This window comes from Apteryx mantelli, chromosome 23 (assembly GCF_036417845.1).
Source record: "Apteryx mantelli isolate bAptMan1 chromosome 23, bAptMan1.hap1, whole genome shotgun sequence".
Taxonomy (NCBI): Eukaryota; Metazoa; Chordata; class Aves; order Apterygiformes; family Apterygidae; genus Apteryx; species Apteryx mantelli.
In genome coordinates, this window is record NC_090000.1 from 5,704,830 (window position 1) to 5,721,277 (window position 16,448).

Genomic DNA, 16,448 nt, shown 5'->3' on the forward strand with positions numbered 1-16,448 from the left:
GCGCCGCCAATGGGCGGCGGGCGGGGGCGGTGCCGAGCCGCTAAAGGGCGCAGGCTAGGCTGCGCGCCGCGCCGTGCCGGCGGAGGGCAGGTGCAGCGCGGCGAGGCGGCGGCGGCGGTGGCGGCGGCGGGATGGGCACGGCGGCCGGCGGCCGGCCCTGAGCCGCTCCTGCGGCCCGGCCAGCCCCGCTGCGGCGCGGGGAGCCCTGCCCCGGCCGGGCCAGCCCTGCCCCGCCCCGGCCGGGCCGCCCGGCGGGCGGAAGATGCTGCGCACCGGGGGCCGGTAGTACTATGATTTGGTATGTGGCCGCTTTGGTAGCAAGTGTGCTCGGCGCCCGCGGGCTGCCCGTCCAAGGTGAGTGGGGCGGCGAGTGCTGCTCCCCCCGGGCTGCGCCGCGCCGGGGCTCCCGGGGTTCCCGGCGCGCCGGCGAGGCCGTTGGAGCTTGCCCCCCGTGTGCCCCGGGGGAGGGGGGGCTTGCACCGGGGAGCATGCACGGCGGGGGGGGACATGCACCGGGGGGGGCTTGCTGCGGAGTGGGGGAGCGCGCCCGGGGGGTTTGCACCGATGGGGACTTGCTGCGGGGTGGGGGGAGCGCGCCCGGGGGGTTGCAGCGGCGGGCAGCTGGCCCCGCGGTGCGGGTGCGTGGGGCGCGCTGCGGCTCCGCGCAGGGTTTGCGTCCTCCTCGGCGAGGGTGAGGGCGAAGGACTCGAGCTGTTGCGGCCGCGGCGCGATGCAGCGGGGCTCCTGCGCCTTTCGGAAGCCGTCCTGCGGAGGGAGCTGCGGGGGCGCCCCACGCGTGGCCACCAGTTTGGGGGGCGGCCGGTAGCGGGCGGCTGCCGGCGGTGCAGCGCTGCAGCCTCCGGGCCCGTCCGCCCCTCCCCTCGGGGGAAGTGATGAGCGGGGGGCACCGTCCCGCGGCGTTGCTCTCTCCCCTTTCCTTCTCCAAGGCTGGGGGCGGCAGCAGGCAGCGGCCCCCGATGCTCGGAGGGGAGCAGCGGAGTTTGCCCTTCTCTGCCGGGCTCTGCCCTCTGCCTGTGTGGGCAAGGGGAAATGCAGAAGGACTCACCCCCTTCCCTGCTTTTCTTCCCCTCCAGTGCCTCGGCCGTGCCTGGCTCTCGCTCCTGCCCCCAGGCTTTTGGGGTGATTTTGTTCCTTGGGACCTTGGTGTCTCTGTCTAACTGCGGGTGGCCACCCTCCTTCCTCCCCCATTCTGGCATTGATGCTGACTGCTCTCCCCGGGTAAACTGAGGCACAGGGTTGTCCAAGGTCAGGAGGGAGACAGTGGTGGGAATAACCCTGATTTTCCTGCTCGGGCTTCTTTTCCCTTAGCTGCCAGTCACTTCCGTCCCTCCCTCCCCCCGCAGCAGTCCCTGCAGGTGGAAGGTGAGCTGCATGCTGTCTGCGCTCGGCTGCTGATGCAGCACGGTCTCCTGAGCCTGCCAGCCCCACCAGGCTTCCCAGCCGCCGTGCGGGGAGCGTGCCCTGCTCGGGCAGCTTGTCCAGAGGGCGACTGCCCTGTTTACCTGAGCGCTGAGGTGCGGAAGGGGTCGGTACCCGGGCTGGGGCCCGGGGAGCGGCGCCGTGCGCTTGTAATTCAGCCCTGCCCGTGGGGATGCGGTGGTTGCCAGCAGAAAGCAATGCCTGGCTAACAGCCACCGCTGCTCTTCCCTCCCCGCAGCGCAGGGGAATACTGCCTCGCAGGCGCTTCCTCGGCAATCGCGGGCGGGCTGGGAAGGCGTCTCGCCACACGCTGGGACGCCCGCAGTGCCTGCCGCGGCGTGGGCGCGCCGGAGAGGGATTCCTCGAGCTTGTGATGTGCTTGCGGATGGATGGATGTGAGCAGGAGAGCCTCTGCCCCTCCGCACGCTGCCGCGGTCTGGGGCCGGGCATCCTGCATCCCCAGCACCAGCGTCCTGCCTTGCGGCCGGCTCCGCGCAGGGGGCTGGCTGTCGTGCAGCAGGCGGCATGGGATGCGGGATGGGGTTGCTCACCCACGGCTGCCCTGTTGGTGTGATGGGTCACTTGCTCGCTGTGCCTGGGGCTGGTTTCAAGCCGCAGCCAGCTGCTCCCTCTCTGAAATGCATCCTGCAGTGTGGCAAGGCAGGAATTTGCAGCAATGGTTGTAGAGGGAACCCCTGCCTCTCGGAAGAGCAGAGCAGGGAGGTCGGTGCCTGGGAACTTTGGCTGCTGAGAAATGCCCTTTGCGGGTCCAGCACATCCTGGAGAGGGCTCTTGAACCATGCAAGTGCCGTGGGGTGGGTGCTGGACGGGGGCAAGTGGGCTGCCGGGGGCCGCGGATGCAGGGGTGTGCGTACGGGGAGGTGCGTACGTGCTGAATGAGTGTGCTGTGAGTAATGCGTGGGTGGGCACTGTGCGTACTGGTGAGGGGGCGCTGCGGGCCAGCCTGTGCCTGCGGGGGGACCGTGTGGGGACAGGGAGCTCGCAGGAGTCGTGGCAGCTGGAGCAGCCCCTGAGCCCCCGCGTCCTCCCCTGCTGGGGAAAGCAAAGCTGCCCCCAGGGTCCTGGGGCTGGATGGGGGGCTGGAAGGCAAAGCAGAGGCTGGCTGGTGGGGATGACCCCTGGTGTCCCCTCAGTCCTTGTGCTGCGGGGGCAGAGGTTTGCTCCTGCTGCAATCACAGCCACTGGATGCAGGAAACTTTCTGCATGGTGTTTGGCTAGGCAAAAGCCAGGGGCTCCCGTGGGTGGTTGTCAAACCCCATCGCGTGGGAGTGACTGGAGGCAGCGAGGATGCAGCTGCAGGAAGGAGCCCGGAGCCCGCAGCACGTGCCACGTGGCTGGTGGCAGGGCACAGTGGGGTCTGCCAGCATCCCCTCTGCTGTCCCGCTGTCCCCTGGGGAAGGCTGGCTGTGGGCATCCCCTGGGCTGGTCGTAGTGCCTCTGCCCGGGGAGCTCTGCTTTGCCTGGCGCACCGGGAGACGTGTGGGTTTGCTCTTTGCCTGTAGCGCTGCTGGCTCTTTCTCGGTGCCCTGCAGTGGCCGCTGGTCTGGCTTGACCTCAGCCGTCTCTGCAGCGTGTCTGTCCTGAGTCACTGGTCTGAGCGCCTAAGGGCAGTGCAAGTCACTGTTGTGGCTCGCCTTGCTTCCCTGCTCTTCTCAGCTCGCTTTCCGCCTCCTCCTGGGCTGGCCACCCTCTCCAGAGGGGCCTTTCCCTGCACGTGAGCCGTGGCGGCTGAGGGGACGCGGGGCAGGCTGAGACCCCTTCCCTCTGCCCCGCATAGGGCACCGGATGCTGTTTTGGGAGAGCCCTGACTGGGCTTGCTCTCTGGGCTGGAGGTCTGCCCTTTGGGAGAGGGGGCTGTGGCCTTCCTCCCCACGCCTCCCCCTCGCAGAAATGCGGTGGGCTTGAAGCAGTGCCATACGAGCAAGTAGTCCTTTTGCCTTACGAGGCTTTCCGAGGGCTTTCCGAGCGTTAATCCGCTCAGTGAGGGAAGGAAGGAGCGTTATCCTCCTCTTACAGCGGAGGGAGGAGAGCTGAGCACAGGCAGGGCTGTGACAGTCCTGGGGCACGTTGTGAGTTGGTGTTGGAGGAGGGATCTGGACTCTTGGCGTTCCTTGTGGTGCCGTGACGCTAGGGGATTTCCTCTGTCTCCCATGAGCTTGACGTGGAGTTGCACAGCGTTCCCGCAAGAGGAAATGCTCCTGGATCTGGCTGTCACGGCTTGCCTTGGATACCAAGGATGGCTTGACTTGGCGAACTGCGCCAGCCCTGGCGAGGCTCCCACTGAAGGGGTCCCTCAGACCGTGGCGGGTTGCGGTTGCAGCTCCGACCTTTGCTGCGCGGAGCTGCTTGTCTCCACGCAGCTGTGGTGGAGCCCGCCTTTCCGGAGGGCTGCTCTGCTCTTGGCATCTGCTCTGCTGAGCATCAAGTTGTTGATAGGGCACCTGGAGCCGAAGACCTAAAGGCTTGGCGGGAGGGAGATGGCCTGTGTTGCACGAGAGGACTGGTGCCGCTCCTGGAGGTGGAGCTGCTCATTCACCGTGGAGGGATTTGGACTGGAAGCCACCTGCTTTGGCACGTGCTTCTGCCAGAGCTGGGCATCTCACCGCGTTCATCTGGCAAGGGGCTGCTTTGGCACTGGGGCTAGCCAAGGGCTTCTAGGGGTTGGCTCAGCTCCTGCGTCCATCCTTTCCCAGGGGATTTTGCTAATCTTGACCTGTTGGATGGGAGCATGTGGGGGCTGAGAAGGGCAGTAAGGGATGTGTCTGTCTTGATAGTAGATGTGGCTTGGTGATGGATTTTTGCAGTGATGCTTTTCTTGCTCAGTTGCCTTTTGATGTAGAAATGCAGGTTACCCTGATGGATGGATCCTGCAGACCTTCTCTGTTCCTCTCCAGAGCTGCTGCGGGGAAGGTTAACTCTAGTTAACCTTGGCTTGAGGGTGGAAAAGAGGCCTTAAAGATGGGTTATTGCAGTCCCTTCCTATGCTGATGGGGATCTTTCCCTCTTCCTTCCTACGCAATAGATGTCTCCAGAGCTTGGGTCCCCTGGAGATCAGCTGGCCTTGAGAGCACTAATGAAAAATAACTTCATTGCTCCTGCCTCACACTGTAGAAGCTGGCGTTGGTGGGAGGATTGTCTGAGCCAGGAACAGCATGATTCAGGAGCTGCTGGCGGGCATCTCAGCTGTCAACATGCAGAGCATTTGCATCAGAGTTATTAGTTCTAGGGTTGTAAAAGCGCCGGGGTTGGAGCAGGTGTCAGCATGGCTTGGGTTTGCATGCGCTGCTCGGTGGGCCAGGGCAGCGCGCACAGGCCGCACGCGCTTACCGGCGTGCTGCGGCTCTGGCTGTGCCCCGCTCGCGCCTCCTCTCCTGGGTCTGCCCGTGCACGCTCCCCGTGTCCTGCTGCAGCCGCTCCGCTCGGAGGTGCGCGGCGGGCGCTCGGAGGGGGCTGCTGGACAGGCGATGGCGCGCGGGTAGCTGCCGGTTGCTGGGAGATGGCTTCCGGGAGATGCCCGGCCGAGTGGCTCCCGCTCGGCGGCTGCTGCTGCTTGCGCTCTCCCAGCTCCCCCCCCAGCCGCGATGACTGCCGAGTTGGACCTGCGTCACCTTGGGCAAGGTGGCGTCCCCTTGCAGGACGGTCGTCCCCTTGCAGGACGTCCTTCGCCCCTCCAGTCCCCGTGGAGGGGCAGTGGCGGGGCTCGCGCCGGCCGTCTGGGCGAATCCGGCGGCCGCGACCCCGGCGCGCGCGCTGCTAAGCTCGTCCCCTCCAGCTAATCCCGCTCCCTTCCCCTGCGCCGCCTCTCGCCGCGTGACCTTGAGGCAAGTCACTTGACCTATGCGCGTCGCAGTCAATCCATCTGGAAAATCAGGTTTAAAATGCAGGAAGGGCGCTAGAACCCAGATGCTGCTTTTGAGCTGGGGGAGGGGGCGGCATGGTGGCGGAGGGGTGGGCGATCGCGGCCCCGCGGGGAGGCAGGCGAGCGGCGGGGTGGGGGCACAGCTTGCAGGACAGGCCCGGTTTCTCGGTCATTTCTTAGCTGAGTGAGCAGCTAATTGCAGCTTTCCGCTGCGTGGTTTCTAACTGGCTGAGCCCCCCGCGCGTCCCCCGCCAAGCTGTCGCGCTGCCATGCGTGCTATGATCCGGCACGGCCGCGGGAGGCGGGGAGACGGGGTGCTGCGGCCGCGCTGCTTTGCGGTCCCCCGCGGTCGGGCAGGCACGGGGCAGGCGGGTGGCAAGGCAGGTCCGGATGGGCACGGTGCCTCCGTCCCCGTCGGCAGGGGTGCGGGGAGGTTCGAGGCTCCTGGGGCTCTGGTCGGTGGGGAAAGCGCGTCGCCGCGCCCCTGATGAGCAGGGACGTGTCTCTCGGGGCTCGTTTCCGGATGGCAGCAGGGCGCTGACCCGTTCGCTAACGAGCTGCTGCTGGTGAAGGGCCCCGCGCGTGTCCCGGTGCCTCGGCGTCCTGGCGACCTTGCGTGACTCCTGCGGTGGTGCTGCCTGCGCGTGACGTGATGGCTCCGGTGTGCTCGGCACTATGGAAACCTCCTCCCGAGCAGCCTCCTGGGCTGGCAGCGCGGCGTTACGGCCGTCGGCAATGTGGGGAGGGGGGGTTTATCGTAGCAGCACTGCAGGGCTGCCCGGGAGGCAGCGCAAGTGGCGTTTGAGGTGCCGGCGCGCTAGGCGAGGCGCGTGGCCCAAGGACCTCCAGGTGTTCGAGAGCTCTTCAGCCTCGCGTTGTCCTTGGAGCGACCCTGTTCTCGCGCAGGGAGCAGCAGGCAGAACGTTGCTTCCTTCTCGGCTCCAGGATGTGGGAATCGAGGCTCAGCCCTTCCTCTAACCTTGAGGCACCAGGAGCCCTGAGCTTTTATTCCCTCGCCCCTTCTGAAAAACACCGTCCCCCTCTGTGAGGTTAAGCTGGCTGTGCTGGAGCGGGCAGAGTTTCCAGGTCCTCTTTGCCATCATCCGTGTGGCCTTTAGCCCCAAGGTCAGCGTTTATTGCTGCTATAAACTAAGGCAAGGGGTCCTTGCATTTGGAAATTTGTTCTGCCGCGGCCATGTCCTTCTCGGCAGGCTCGTGTGGCGCCTGTTCCGTAGGAAACATCCCGCTTCAGTGAGCGCATGCCACTTGTTGAGTATATCCCCCCGTCTTCATAGCTCCCCTGCTTCAGCCAGCTCCTGGGTGTTGCCTAGTTATGTCCTTGCTTCCCTCCTCTTGGCGCAGGAGGAACTGAAAGCCGAAGCTTAGGTGAGGGTCTTCCCAGCCTTGGTGTAGTCGTCTTCAGCCCTTGGGGGGAGCCTTGCAGTGGCGCTGTCTTTACGTGATGGCAGTCTTCCCTCTTCCCTTTGGGATGTGTTCAACTCCACCTCCACATCTTGTATTCTTGCCTCCTGGCACACAACATACTCTTATTTTTCCTGGATCCGAGTTGGTGACAAGGCCTGTTGATTAGTTTTTGGCTTTTTTTTTTGTTTTGTTTTCCTTGCAAGGTGTCCCCAGTTTTGTGTGAGCTTTGGATTTTGTGAGATTGCTGTGTTTCTCTCTGTTTCTGACCTTGTTTCAAAACCACAGGTTAAGCTCTGAAACCCCCTAAGCTTGGCTGGAAAATCAAGTGAGTTTAAAAATACACTTTGTTTGCGCTCTGTTTCTTCTGGCGTCTGCGGGTTGTTTTCAAGCATTTCTCTACAAATGTGAGGGTGCGAAACTTTTTTTTTGTTTAATTGAAAGCTGCAGTTCTCATTATTTATATGCTTTCAGGAGCTGGGACTTTAAGGAGAACTTGGACGTGGTGTGGTCAGGAGCAGCGGGAGCTGGGAGTAGGCATCTCTTAGTACAGGCTGTAAGCGCAATATTTATGGGTTGGGAAGGGGCAATGTGCCCATTCTGCAGACTCAATGGATGCCTGTAAAACATAGCTTTGTTGCTCCCTAACTGAGCTGTCGCAGCGCTGGCGAGTAGCTGAGCGCTGTCTGCTTTCCCTTCTGGAAAGAGGGGACAGGAGGGCACTTAGGTGTTCCTGGGTTCATGCGTGTAAGGACCAGTTTGTGACGACTACTACTGAAGATGGAGTGAACTCCCCTGATCGTTCTTCCCTCTGCTTGGCTTCTCCCAGGACATCTCCAGCCCCACGGTGCCCCTGGAGAGGGGAGGTCACCGGGCTGGGACCTTCATTTTGGGTGGAAGCTATGGATGTGGAGGCAGCAGAGCTTTCCTGGGAGGGGATACATGAAGGTCTCCCCTGACAAGGGGAGGGCGCGAGGGGGCCGGTGGCATGCTGGGCAGAGCGCCCCGATCCCTGCAGGAGCTGGGTGCTCGTTAGCTGTCGTGGCTGTCAGTCAGCCTTGCTCATGTGGAGGTGAAGCTTAGCCAGGCGTGCAATTACCCACCGGCCTTTTGATTAGACACCGGCGCTGCAAGCTGCCAGGAACTGACCTATTTTCCTCTGCTCACGTTCTTGCGCTTCCAGTCCAGAGGCCGTGGCCAGGCATGTGCACGGTGCTGTGCCCTGCCGCCCCGTCGGTGCATGGGTAAGCTGTGGGCTCCTGCTGGCAGCTCGCACGCGTTCGCATGCCTCGTGTTGCTCTGGGCTCTGCAGGTCCCAGGGGCTGGGCTCCCTCCTCTTGGGGTGTGCTGAGGCACGTTGGGCTCTTCCCTCTCTTTCCCAGGAGCGGAGAGGGAATTTCAGCCCTTGCCATGCCTGTTGTGCATCTCTGGGTGCGACCCAAGCAGGCATGGCCAAACGGCTTTCAGATGGACTTGGCTGTCGCTCTTGGATGAGCTGGAGATGAGGCTGCTAGCGTGAAACCCCAGTAGGTCCCTCTCCTTTGGGTTTGCTCGTTCAGTCTCTTGCTCGGTCGCTCGCTCTCCCCCTTCTCGCCATCCATTCTGTCCCTGTTTTTCACTTCTCCTTCTGTTAGCGTCTTGGCGCGCTCGCTGTGTTTGTGGCCTCGCTCAGCTGTTCACGCAGCCCTACTCCCCCGTGCGAGCTAATGAGCTGGGTTTGAACCCCCGCGTCGCCCGCGGGCGGGGAGTCCCCCTGCCTCGGCAGCCTCCCCGCGCCGGCCGGGGTGGGCTCCCTTGGGCCCGTTCAGCGGGAGCGTGGCTGGGTCCCAGTGTCCCTGCAGGTGGTGGTGTCCTTGGCTTGGGGTCTTGGGGCTTCCTGCTTGGCCTGTCCCTGGAGATGTGACCCGCTGGCTCTTTGACTTGTTGCCTCTGGTTTGCAGAGGGGCTGCGGTTCTCGGAGCTGGTAGCTGGCTCCGGGTGTTGGGCGTTGGGTCTTTGCATGAAGCAGGAGGTGCTGGAGTCACCTTCATAGGACAGGTGACTGGCAGTGTGGCAGCAGGACCTCCCTGGGGCCCACCACTGTAGTGTCAGGGCATGTGGCATCGGACGGCTCATGGCAAATCCCTTCTCAAGCAGCGTGCTTCTCCAGCTTTGCAGATGCTGCTGCGTGTGCATAGGTGGCCTTAGCTCCATTTGGCATGTAGGAACTGAAAGCCGCCGTCCCATCCTGGTCTTGAAGAGGTGGTGGTGGGCTCGGGCGGGCTGAGGGCTTTGGGAACGTCTATCTACCCCCTCAGAGAGGACAGGTGGAGAGGCAGGCACTGCGGTGAAAGGGGCAAGGTGCTAGAGCAAGCCGCCTCTTCCCTCCCAGGCAGCGAGGAGCTGCTCCTGCGCTTTATTTTATTTTCTCCTCTTTTGTGCTGAGAAGCCATTAAAGGCGTGAGCAGAGATTAAATTACTGACTTCCTTCCTGTCAGCAGGGCTTGCGAGGAAGGGCCTCGAAATCCAATCTCATTGCCGGCAAGCGGGAGCTGCTAATGGCCCGGGGAGGTGCAGGGCTGGCAGGGAGCGCCCGAGGCGGGGATCAGTCGGCTGGCTGGCCCCTGCCGTGGACGGGTTAGCTGGCAGGCTCCGTCCATCCTCGCCGGCACAGGGAGACATCTTGGGTCTCCATCGGCCGTGGGCACGGCAGCTGGGCGGCTGCTCCCCTTGAAGGTCTGGGTGCCCCGGGGAGGTGCCCGTGCTCCGCGGCGTCCCAACGGGAGCACGTGCAGCGTTGTCCGCCCGCTCCGCAGGTGAATGGAGGGTGGGTGTGGACGGGAGCCGGGGAGCGTGCCAAGACGCAGCGAGTCCATCCGGCGCTGGCCGGCCTCCAGCGGCGCCGGGGCGATGCTGCAGCTGCTGTGTGCCGGTGAGGGCTCGGATGGGCTCCGAGCTGCTGTGCTGGCCAGGGGCGCTGGGGACCTGCTCCTCCCGGCTCGGGCGAGATGGGTGCTTGGGCCTGGGGAGCTGGGGAAGAGCTTGTCCTTGGATGCTCTTGAGCTGCATGCAACAGCTGCCGTCCCCGGGAAGCAGAGAGGGACCGTGGGCAGGGCAGGGGGAATCCTGGTGCATCCAGTGCCATCTCCTCCCTGCCGGAGGAGCTCGTGGCTTGCCCTGGTGAGCTCGGAGGCTGCCTGAGGCCGAAGGCCGCTCCGGCCTCGTAATGCCCGGTGCAGGCTCCTCCCTGTGCCGCAGGCTCCCGCTGGACACGTGCAACGTGCTGCCGCAGCTCGGCCCCGGAGCAGACCAGTGCAGCTCGGCTCCCGCCTGCCCCCGTGCATAGGGGTGCTGGGGAGGGGTGCTTGCTGCATGCACCGAGGGGGCCCCGGGGTGCGGGTGGGGGGCAGGCCGGGTGCTTGCGCCTCTTCCCCAGGGCAGCGAGGCTCGGCACAGCAGGGAAGAGCTGACAGCCCCTCCTCTGCTGACAAGGCGCGAAAGCCGGAGCTCATCGGCAATGCAGCGATAATGAGGCCCAGCGAGGTGCAAGCGTGGCAGGGCGGTGGCGTGAAGGGAGACGGGGCTGTGTGGGGGAGGCAGGAGAGCGGCTGGGTGTGTTTGCACACCTTGCGCCTGTGCGCGCGGCCGTCCCTGCGCCAGCCCTGCCAGCCGCCGCCGGGATGGCGCCTGTGCCCGGCAGGTACGTGGCCCTGCAGGACCTACCTGTGGCAGAGCCGGAGGGGAGAGGCGTCTCGTGTGCCTGCTTGCAGCAGGCGTGCAGTGCGGCGAGTCTCCTCGCTGCCTGCCCCACGCGTGCTCCTCGCCAGCAGCTTACGTCCCTGCACCTTTGCACCCCGATGTCCCCCTTCCCCTCTGCCCAGCCCACCCCGTTAAACAGCCGTAATCCGGCCCCGGAGCCCTGTGTGCCGGTGCCGCAGGGCTGCGGGGAGTGGGGGCACCTGGCTGGGCACAGGGCTGGGCTGCGGACGTGCACCTTGCAGCGGGGAGCCGGGCTCAGGCTGCGATCCCTCCGCGGTCCGGCTGCCACCCCGCTCCCCCTCCTGCCGGGGCGCTCGGATGGTAAGCCTGCCGGGTGGCACGGAGCGGGCCTCTTGCCGGTGCGCGCTTGTGCCGGAGCCAAAAATAGCCGGTGATGCTCGGCTCCCGCGGCGGGGAAGCAGTGATGTCACTCCCCGCCAATCACCGGCAGCCCTGCGGAGCAGAGCGGAGGAGTGGGAACGTGCTTCCCCGAACATCCCTCCCCGAACGTCCCCCTGCGCAGGAGGCAGCAGCCGCTTGCGGGTGGCTGCCGGGGGGAGAGAGGGGGTCCTGCCTCGCCTGGCTGGAGGAGACGGGCTCAGCTCTGGAAGCCCCCGTGTGCCCCGGGCCCTGCCGTGCCGCTGCCTCCCGGGGAAGGGCCTTCCCGGGGTTTTGCCGTAGGGCGCAGCCCTGTGGGGTGTGGGTCGCCCTCCCGGCACAGGGAGGAGGGAAGGGGCCGGCACGTGGGTTTCCCAGCCCCACGGCGCCTTTCCGAGGGGCTGCGACGGGGAAAGGGGCCGGCTCAGCGCCTCGCGGTGCCGTGCTGCGGGGAAGGGAGCTGCTGCGGCGCCCCGCGCTGCAGGAGCGGCGTCGGGATGCGCCTGGTGCCCTCGGGAGCGCGCTGCGTCGGGGGCCCTCGGGCAGGGCCGCCCTGGTGCTTTCGGCTGCGCTGAGCTCTGAAACCCTCCCCGCTGCCTGGGCCGTGCCGACTCAAGCCAGGCTTTTCCCTGCTCCGGCTGCCGGGCATGTCGGTGGCTTGTCCTTTCTCAGGGCTTTGTGCCCGTCCGAAGGTGGGAGCTGCCTTTCTGCAGGGGATGAGACGCGGCAGGGAGGCGAGTGGCGTCATGGGTGGCCTGGGGCTGGGCACCTCCCGGGGCTGGGCCGCTGTCTGCTGCTTTGAAAGTCACGCTGAGGACGCCGAGCTTTGCTTGCTGATGAAAAGAGCAGGATGATAACAGGACGGGGCCGTGCTCGGAGCCGCAGCCAGGGTGGAGCAATGCCTTGGCGTAACGCTGAGACCGAAGCGAGGTTAATGACCCCCAGCCAGGCGCTGGACGAAGCGCTCGTGGGACCAGGCAGGAGGAGCAGGGTGCCAGACTCGAACCGCAGGTCGCAGCCGGCTTTCAGGCCTGGGGCTCCTGGTGACGTCTGGGAAGGAGCAGGCTTTGCCGGAGCGAGGCGGCTCCCGGGGCTCGGGCACAGCCAGGCCTGGGTGCCTGGGCTGGCGGGTTCCCGCGGGAGAGCCGGATCCGAGGGGATGCCATAGTTGTGGTTCCCTTGGCCATGCATTGCTTGGTGCTCGCTCCCGGGGCGGCTGGTCCCACTCAAGGCTTTCCTGCGGAGTGGCTGCTTTTGGGGAGGGCTGTTCCCAGGCAGGATGTGGGGCACGAGCCGAATAGCCTTTTCCCATGCCCGGGGAGCAAGATGGCCCTGGAGGTGTTGGTGGATTGGGAGCAATGCTGCGCTTCCTGCGTGTACCCCTCTGTGAGGGGACGGGAGGCAGCCCGGGAGCAGGGCGCCGGGGAAGGATGTGTGCCGTTGGGCATCCCCCTGGGTTAGGGGTGGGGGAGGCCTGCAGACGACACCCATCCCTGAGCCGGGTGGGTGCTTGTCTGAGGCGACCGGGGACGCTGGCCGAGCAGGGTGACCGGCTCCATCAAAGGCTCTCCTCGGCAGCGTGAGTCACCGGCTGTCTGGGAGCAGGCATCGTCTCCCCTTGGTGCGCCAAGGGTTGGCATTTTGGCTTTCCAGGTGGTCCTTGCTCTCGGGCTACCGCAGGTGCACTGGTCCGGCCGTGTTTCCCCGCGTGAGCGACGGGCAGTGATGGGAGCTGCTGCTGCTGCTGCGACCTGGCTGACGGGCACCGTTTTCTCCTTTCTCCCTTTGCAGGTGCCCACGGCTCAAGGGAGGAACCCGAGTTTGTGACCGCTCGCGCTGGCGAGAGCGTGATCCTGGGATGCGACGTCATCCACCCGCTCACGGGGCAGCCCCCTCCCTATGTCGTGGAGTGGTTCAAGTTCGGCGTCCCCATCCCCATCTTCATCAAGTTTGGGTTTTACCCTCCCCATGTGGACCCAGAGTATGCAGGTCAGTGCGGACGGGGGGCGCTGGGCACGCAGGGCTGGAGGGCACCGGGAGGCGCGCCAGACCCCCGGCTGCCCCGCACGGCTGTCGGGGCCGGCCGCGGCGGCGGTGGTCTCGCTGTTCGGCGCAAGGCTCGGCTCAATCTGCTCCTCTGTAGGAAATCGCGCTCGCTCTGCCTCTCATTGCATTCTTTCCACCCAGTTGGTTTTAATTAAGCAGCAGTGCTAGGAAGCCAGCTGGGCTGTGTGGGACGGGAGCAACCGAGGCAGAGAAACCAAGGGTGACGCGTGGTGGCAGTGGCGGCTGCTGCTGCTGCTCACGGGAGCAGCTGTGAGCCTTGGGGTGATGCCCTGGGAGCAGGGCACGGGCTCGGCCGCCTCAGGGGGACTCCTTCCCGTCCTCCTCCGTGCTGGAGCCAGGGATGCATGCCAGGTGGAGGTGGAAGGTGCCTCCTGGAGGTGCGGAGCCCACGTGGCTGCTCTCCAACGTGCCACCTTCCCCATGTGGCCTGTGGCTTCTGGTGGCAACTCTGAGGGCTGAGATGGGCTCAGGGCTGGTTTCTCCGTTCCCTTACGAGCCCTTGCCCTTCTGCTGAAACTGTTGGCCTGGGGGATGTTCAGGTGGGAAGGGTATGAGCACATGTCCCTAGAGCCTGGGCTGAGACCCACCAAACTCAGCTTGTGGATGAGCTGTGCTGAAGCTCAGTCGCTCCTGCGCCGAGGTGCAGTCCGGGGCGGAGGTTTTGGCTGTCTCGCTGCCAGTCTGGTTCCCCCGGCTGCGTGCGGGTTCAGCCCGGGGCAGCCGAGGGGTGTTGCCAGCAGGGTTGGTGGGGGCTGACCTGCTTTTGGGAGGCTCCCAGGCCGGGGAAAGGGCTCTGGGGCATGTCTGCTTGAAGGCTGTACCGGAGCCAGCCCGCGCGCGCGAGCAGAAGGCCTCTGTCACGGCGAGCAGACACCGCTTGAGGCGCATGAGCTTGCTGCGGCAGCTTGCTCGTCCCTCCCGAGACGGGCAAGCGCGGCGCGCCGGCTGCGAGCGGCCATGCGGGTCCTCGCCTGCCGGCGCCCATCGCCCCGTGCAAGGGCTCGTGGCCGGCGGGATGGGTGACGCTCAAAGAGCCCCCAAATTGGGGAGGGTGCGTGGTGCCTGCTCCCGGACCGGTGGAGAGCCTTGTGCGGCGCTGAGCCGGTGCCCGCGGGGCGTCACGGCGCGGCGGCGGGGGCTGACGGGGCCGCGCTCTCTCCGCAGGCCGGGCCAGCCTTCACGACAAGGCGTCGCTGCGCATTGATCAGGTGCGCTCGGAGGACCAGGGCTGGTACGAGTGCAAAGTGCTCATGCTGGACCAGCAGTACGACACCTTCCACAACGGCAGCTGGGTGCACCTCACCGTCAACGGTGAGTGCCCGCGGGCGGCTGTGCCGCCTGCCTTCGCGGGCGTCGCTCGCGGGCTCGGCGGACCGGGAGGCCGAGTCGAGTGCCTCCGCGGGGCGGCTTGCGTGCATTGGCCTAAACCAAGCTTTGCCCTCCGTTTCTGCTCCGCTGCTGTTACTGCTTAAGCCCGGAGATGGCCTGTGGGAAAATGCGCAAGGGGTTGGGATGCTGCTTGCTCCGGGCGCTCTGCCTGGAGCGCAGGGACCCCTTGGCGTGCTGCCGGCTGGAGTAACGAGCCAGCCGTGGAGAGATAACACCGGGGAACGGGGATGTGAAGGTCCAGGAGGACAGAGAGGAGCAGAGGCTTGGGGGACGTGTGTCCCTGCATCGGCCTAGGTGTTGGGAGGCACAAGGAGCTTGCTGAGCAGAGGCGAGGAGCGGCATTGCAATGGGATTTGGGGGAAAAAGCAGCTCCTCTCCCTGTGCGCACCCGTGCAGTGAGCGAGACCTGCAGCTGGCCCACCTGAGCTTTGGTTGCTCTTTGGAGGCATCGTGGGGCAGGAGGCATCTGGGGAGACGGGGTTCCCGCTGCGGCCCTGCTCCGGCCGGGGCGGCAGTGCCCTGGGAGCGCCGTTCCCCAAAGCACGGCGGGCACGCGCGGCTGGCACCTTGCTGCAGGTCTGCGTGCAGGGTCAGCTCCACACGGGGTTTCTCTCGAAGCCCTGATTGATGCTGGGCGTAGATTGTATCTGCACCTTAAAAGGAGAAGGAAAAAAAAAAGAGAGAGAGCAAACTTTGTAATTACGTAGTGTAATTATGTGAAGCTTGTTTAAAGGAAAAACATCAAGAAATGGGGCTGGGCATGAATCTCCTCTTCTATCAAACCCATCATAAAATCAAATCTTTATTTTCTTGAAATTCAGATTTACTTAAATTGCGTTTTCATTTTATTAACGCTGCGTATTAAACTAATTAGTGATTTCTCGTTCTCCACATCAGGCGGCGGCGGCGTTATTTTTAGCCCAGGCGGAGCAGCGGTAGGGCCGTACCTCTCCCTTTGAAGCAGGACGCGGTGATGAGGCTGGAGGAGCGGCGCGAGGGCTGCTCCCAGCCCCTCACCGCCCGCCTTGCCTGACCTTGAGCGTTTTATTTAACCTTTAGCGGGGACGTTTGCGCTGCGGCATGGCGTAGAGCTCCCGGATCGAGCTCGCTTAGCGAGCGGGAGCTTTGGGAGCGGCGCCGTGCCGGTGGCTCCCTGCCTGCCCGGCTGCTCCCTGCTGTCCCTCTGCCTGCAAAAAAGGTACGAGGTGCCCCGGCGCTGTGCTAGCAGCGTCTGCAAGTCCTCTGAGGCCAGCTCGCGGGGTGCTGGCTTTGGTTTAGCGGCTCCCATCTGGAGCCCCGGCGTCCCCCGGGCGGCCCGTCTGCCCCCGTGGCCATCCTGGACTCTTGGCCTCGGCTCTTTTTGCAGAACCTGTCGTTTTCTGGAGTTTTGTACAGCGCTGAGTGCACAAGGGACTTAATAGCAAAATAATAACCGTAATCCTCGAGGTCTGTGGAACTGCTTTCAGGGGGAGGGCTTTGGCTTCCCCGAGCGCATTAGAACACTTAATTTTCTTAGGGGAAAATAAAAATCATTTTGGGAGAAACAAAATATAATTCTCTTTTTCCGAGCAGATTAAATTGCCAACCTGTCTTCCTCGAAAGTGGGCTTTAACAACTGCTGGTAATTAGGGGCGGGCTGTAATCCTGCCAGCCTCTTTAATCAGGAAGGAGTCTTTCGATCTGCACTGCGGTGTTTTCTTCTGTTTTGACAATAGCGAGTTAAGATACAATGGGGAAAAGTCGCACGGTGCCCCGGAGCCAAGGGGGGGGGGGGCGGGTTACAGCTTGGGGAGGATGGGGCTTTCCTCCCCGTCCTGCGCGGGGCGGCCGGGGGTGCCGCTTGCGCGGCGTGCCTTGGTGCTGTGCGGGCACCTAGGGATGCGCCGGCGGTGCCGAGCCCCCCCGGAGCTCTGCGGCCGAGGTGGGGGGCGACCCCCGAGCGGGCGGCTCTGCCCCGAGCCGCCGGGGATGGCTGCTGCCGTGTCGGGGCAGACGGGGCACGGCTGCGTTTCTGGCTCGGCTGCAGCGCCTGACCGCAGACGGCCCCTGTCCTTGCGCCCTCCTTTCCGCAGCGTGGGCCGCGGGGACGGGGCGGGCGGCGCGAAACGCCGGGCTCACGCCGGTGTCCGTGTCC

At 64.8% G+C, this 16,448-nt stretch overlaps 1 protein-coding gene across 1 annotated transcript in view; it reads left to right on the forward strand.

Moving 5' to 3' along the window:
* The first annotated feature begins 290 nt into the window (after window positions 1-290).
* IGSF9B (immunoglobulin superfamily member 9B) overlaps window positions 291-16,448 on the forward strand; it is a 53,936-nt gene continuing 37,778 nt past the window's right edge. The window contains exons 1-3 of the mRNA XM_067310186.1: window positions 291-354; window positions 12,650-12,847; window positions 14,090-14,236. Of these exons, the coding sequence (XP_067166287.1) occupies window positions 291-354; window positions 12,650-12,847; window positions 14,090-14,236 (409 nt within the window). The remainder of the gene's footprint in view (window positions 355-12,649; window positions 12,848-14,089; window positions 14,237-16,448) is intronic.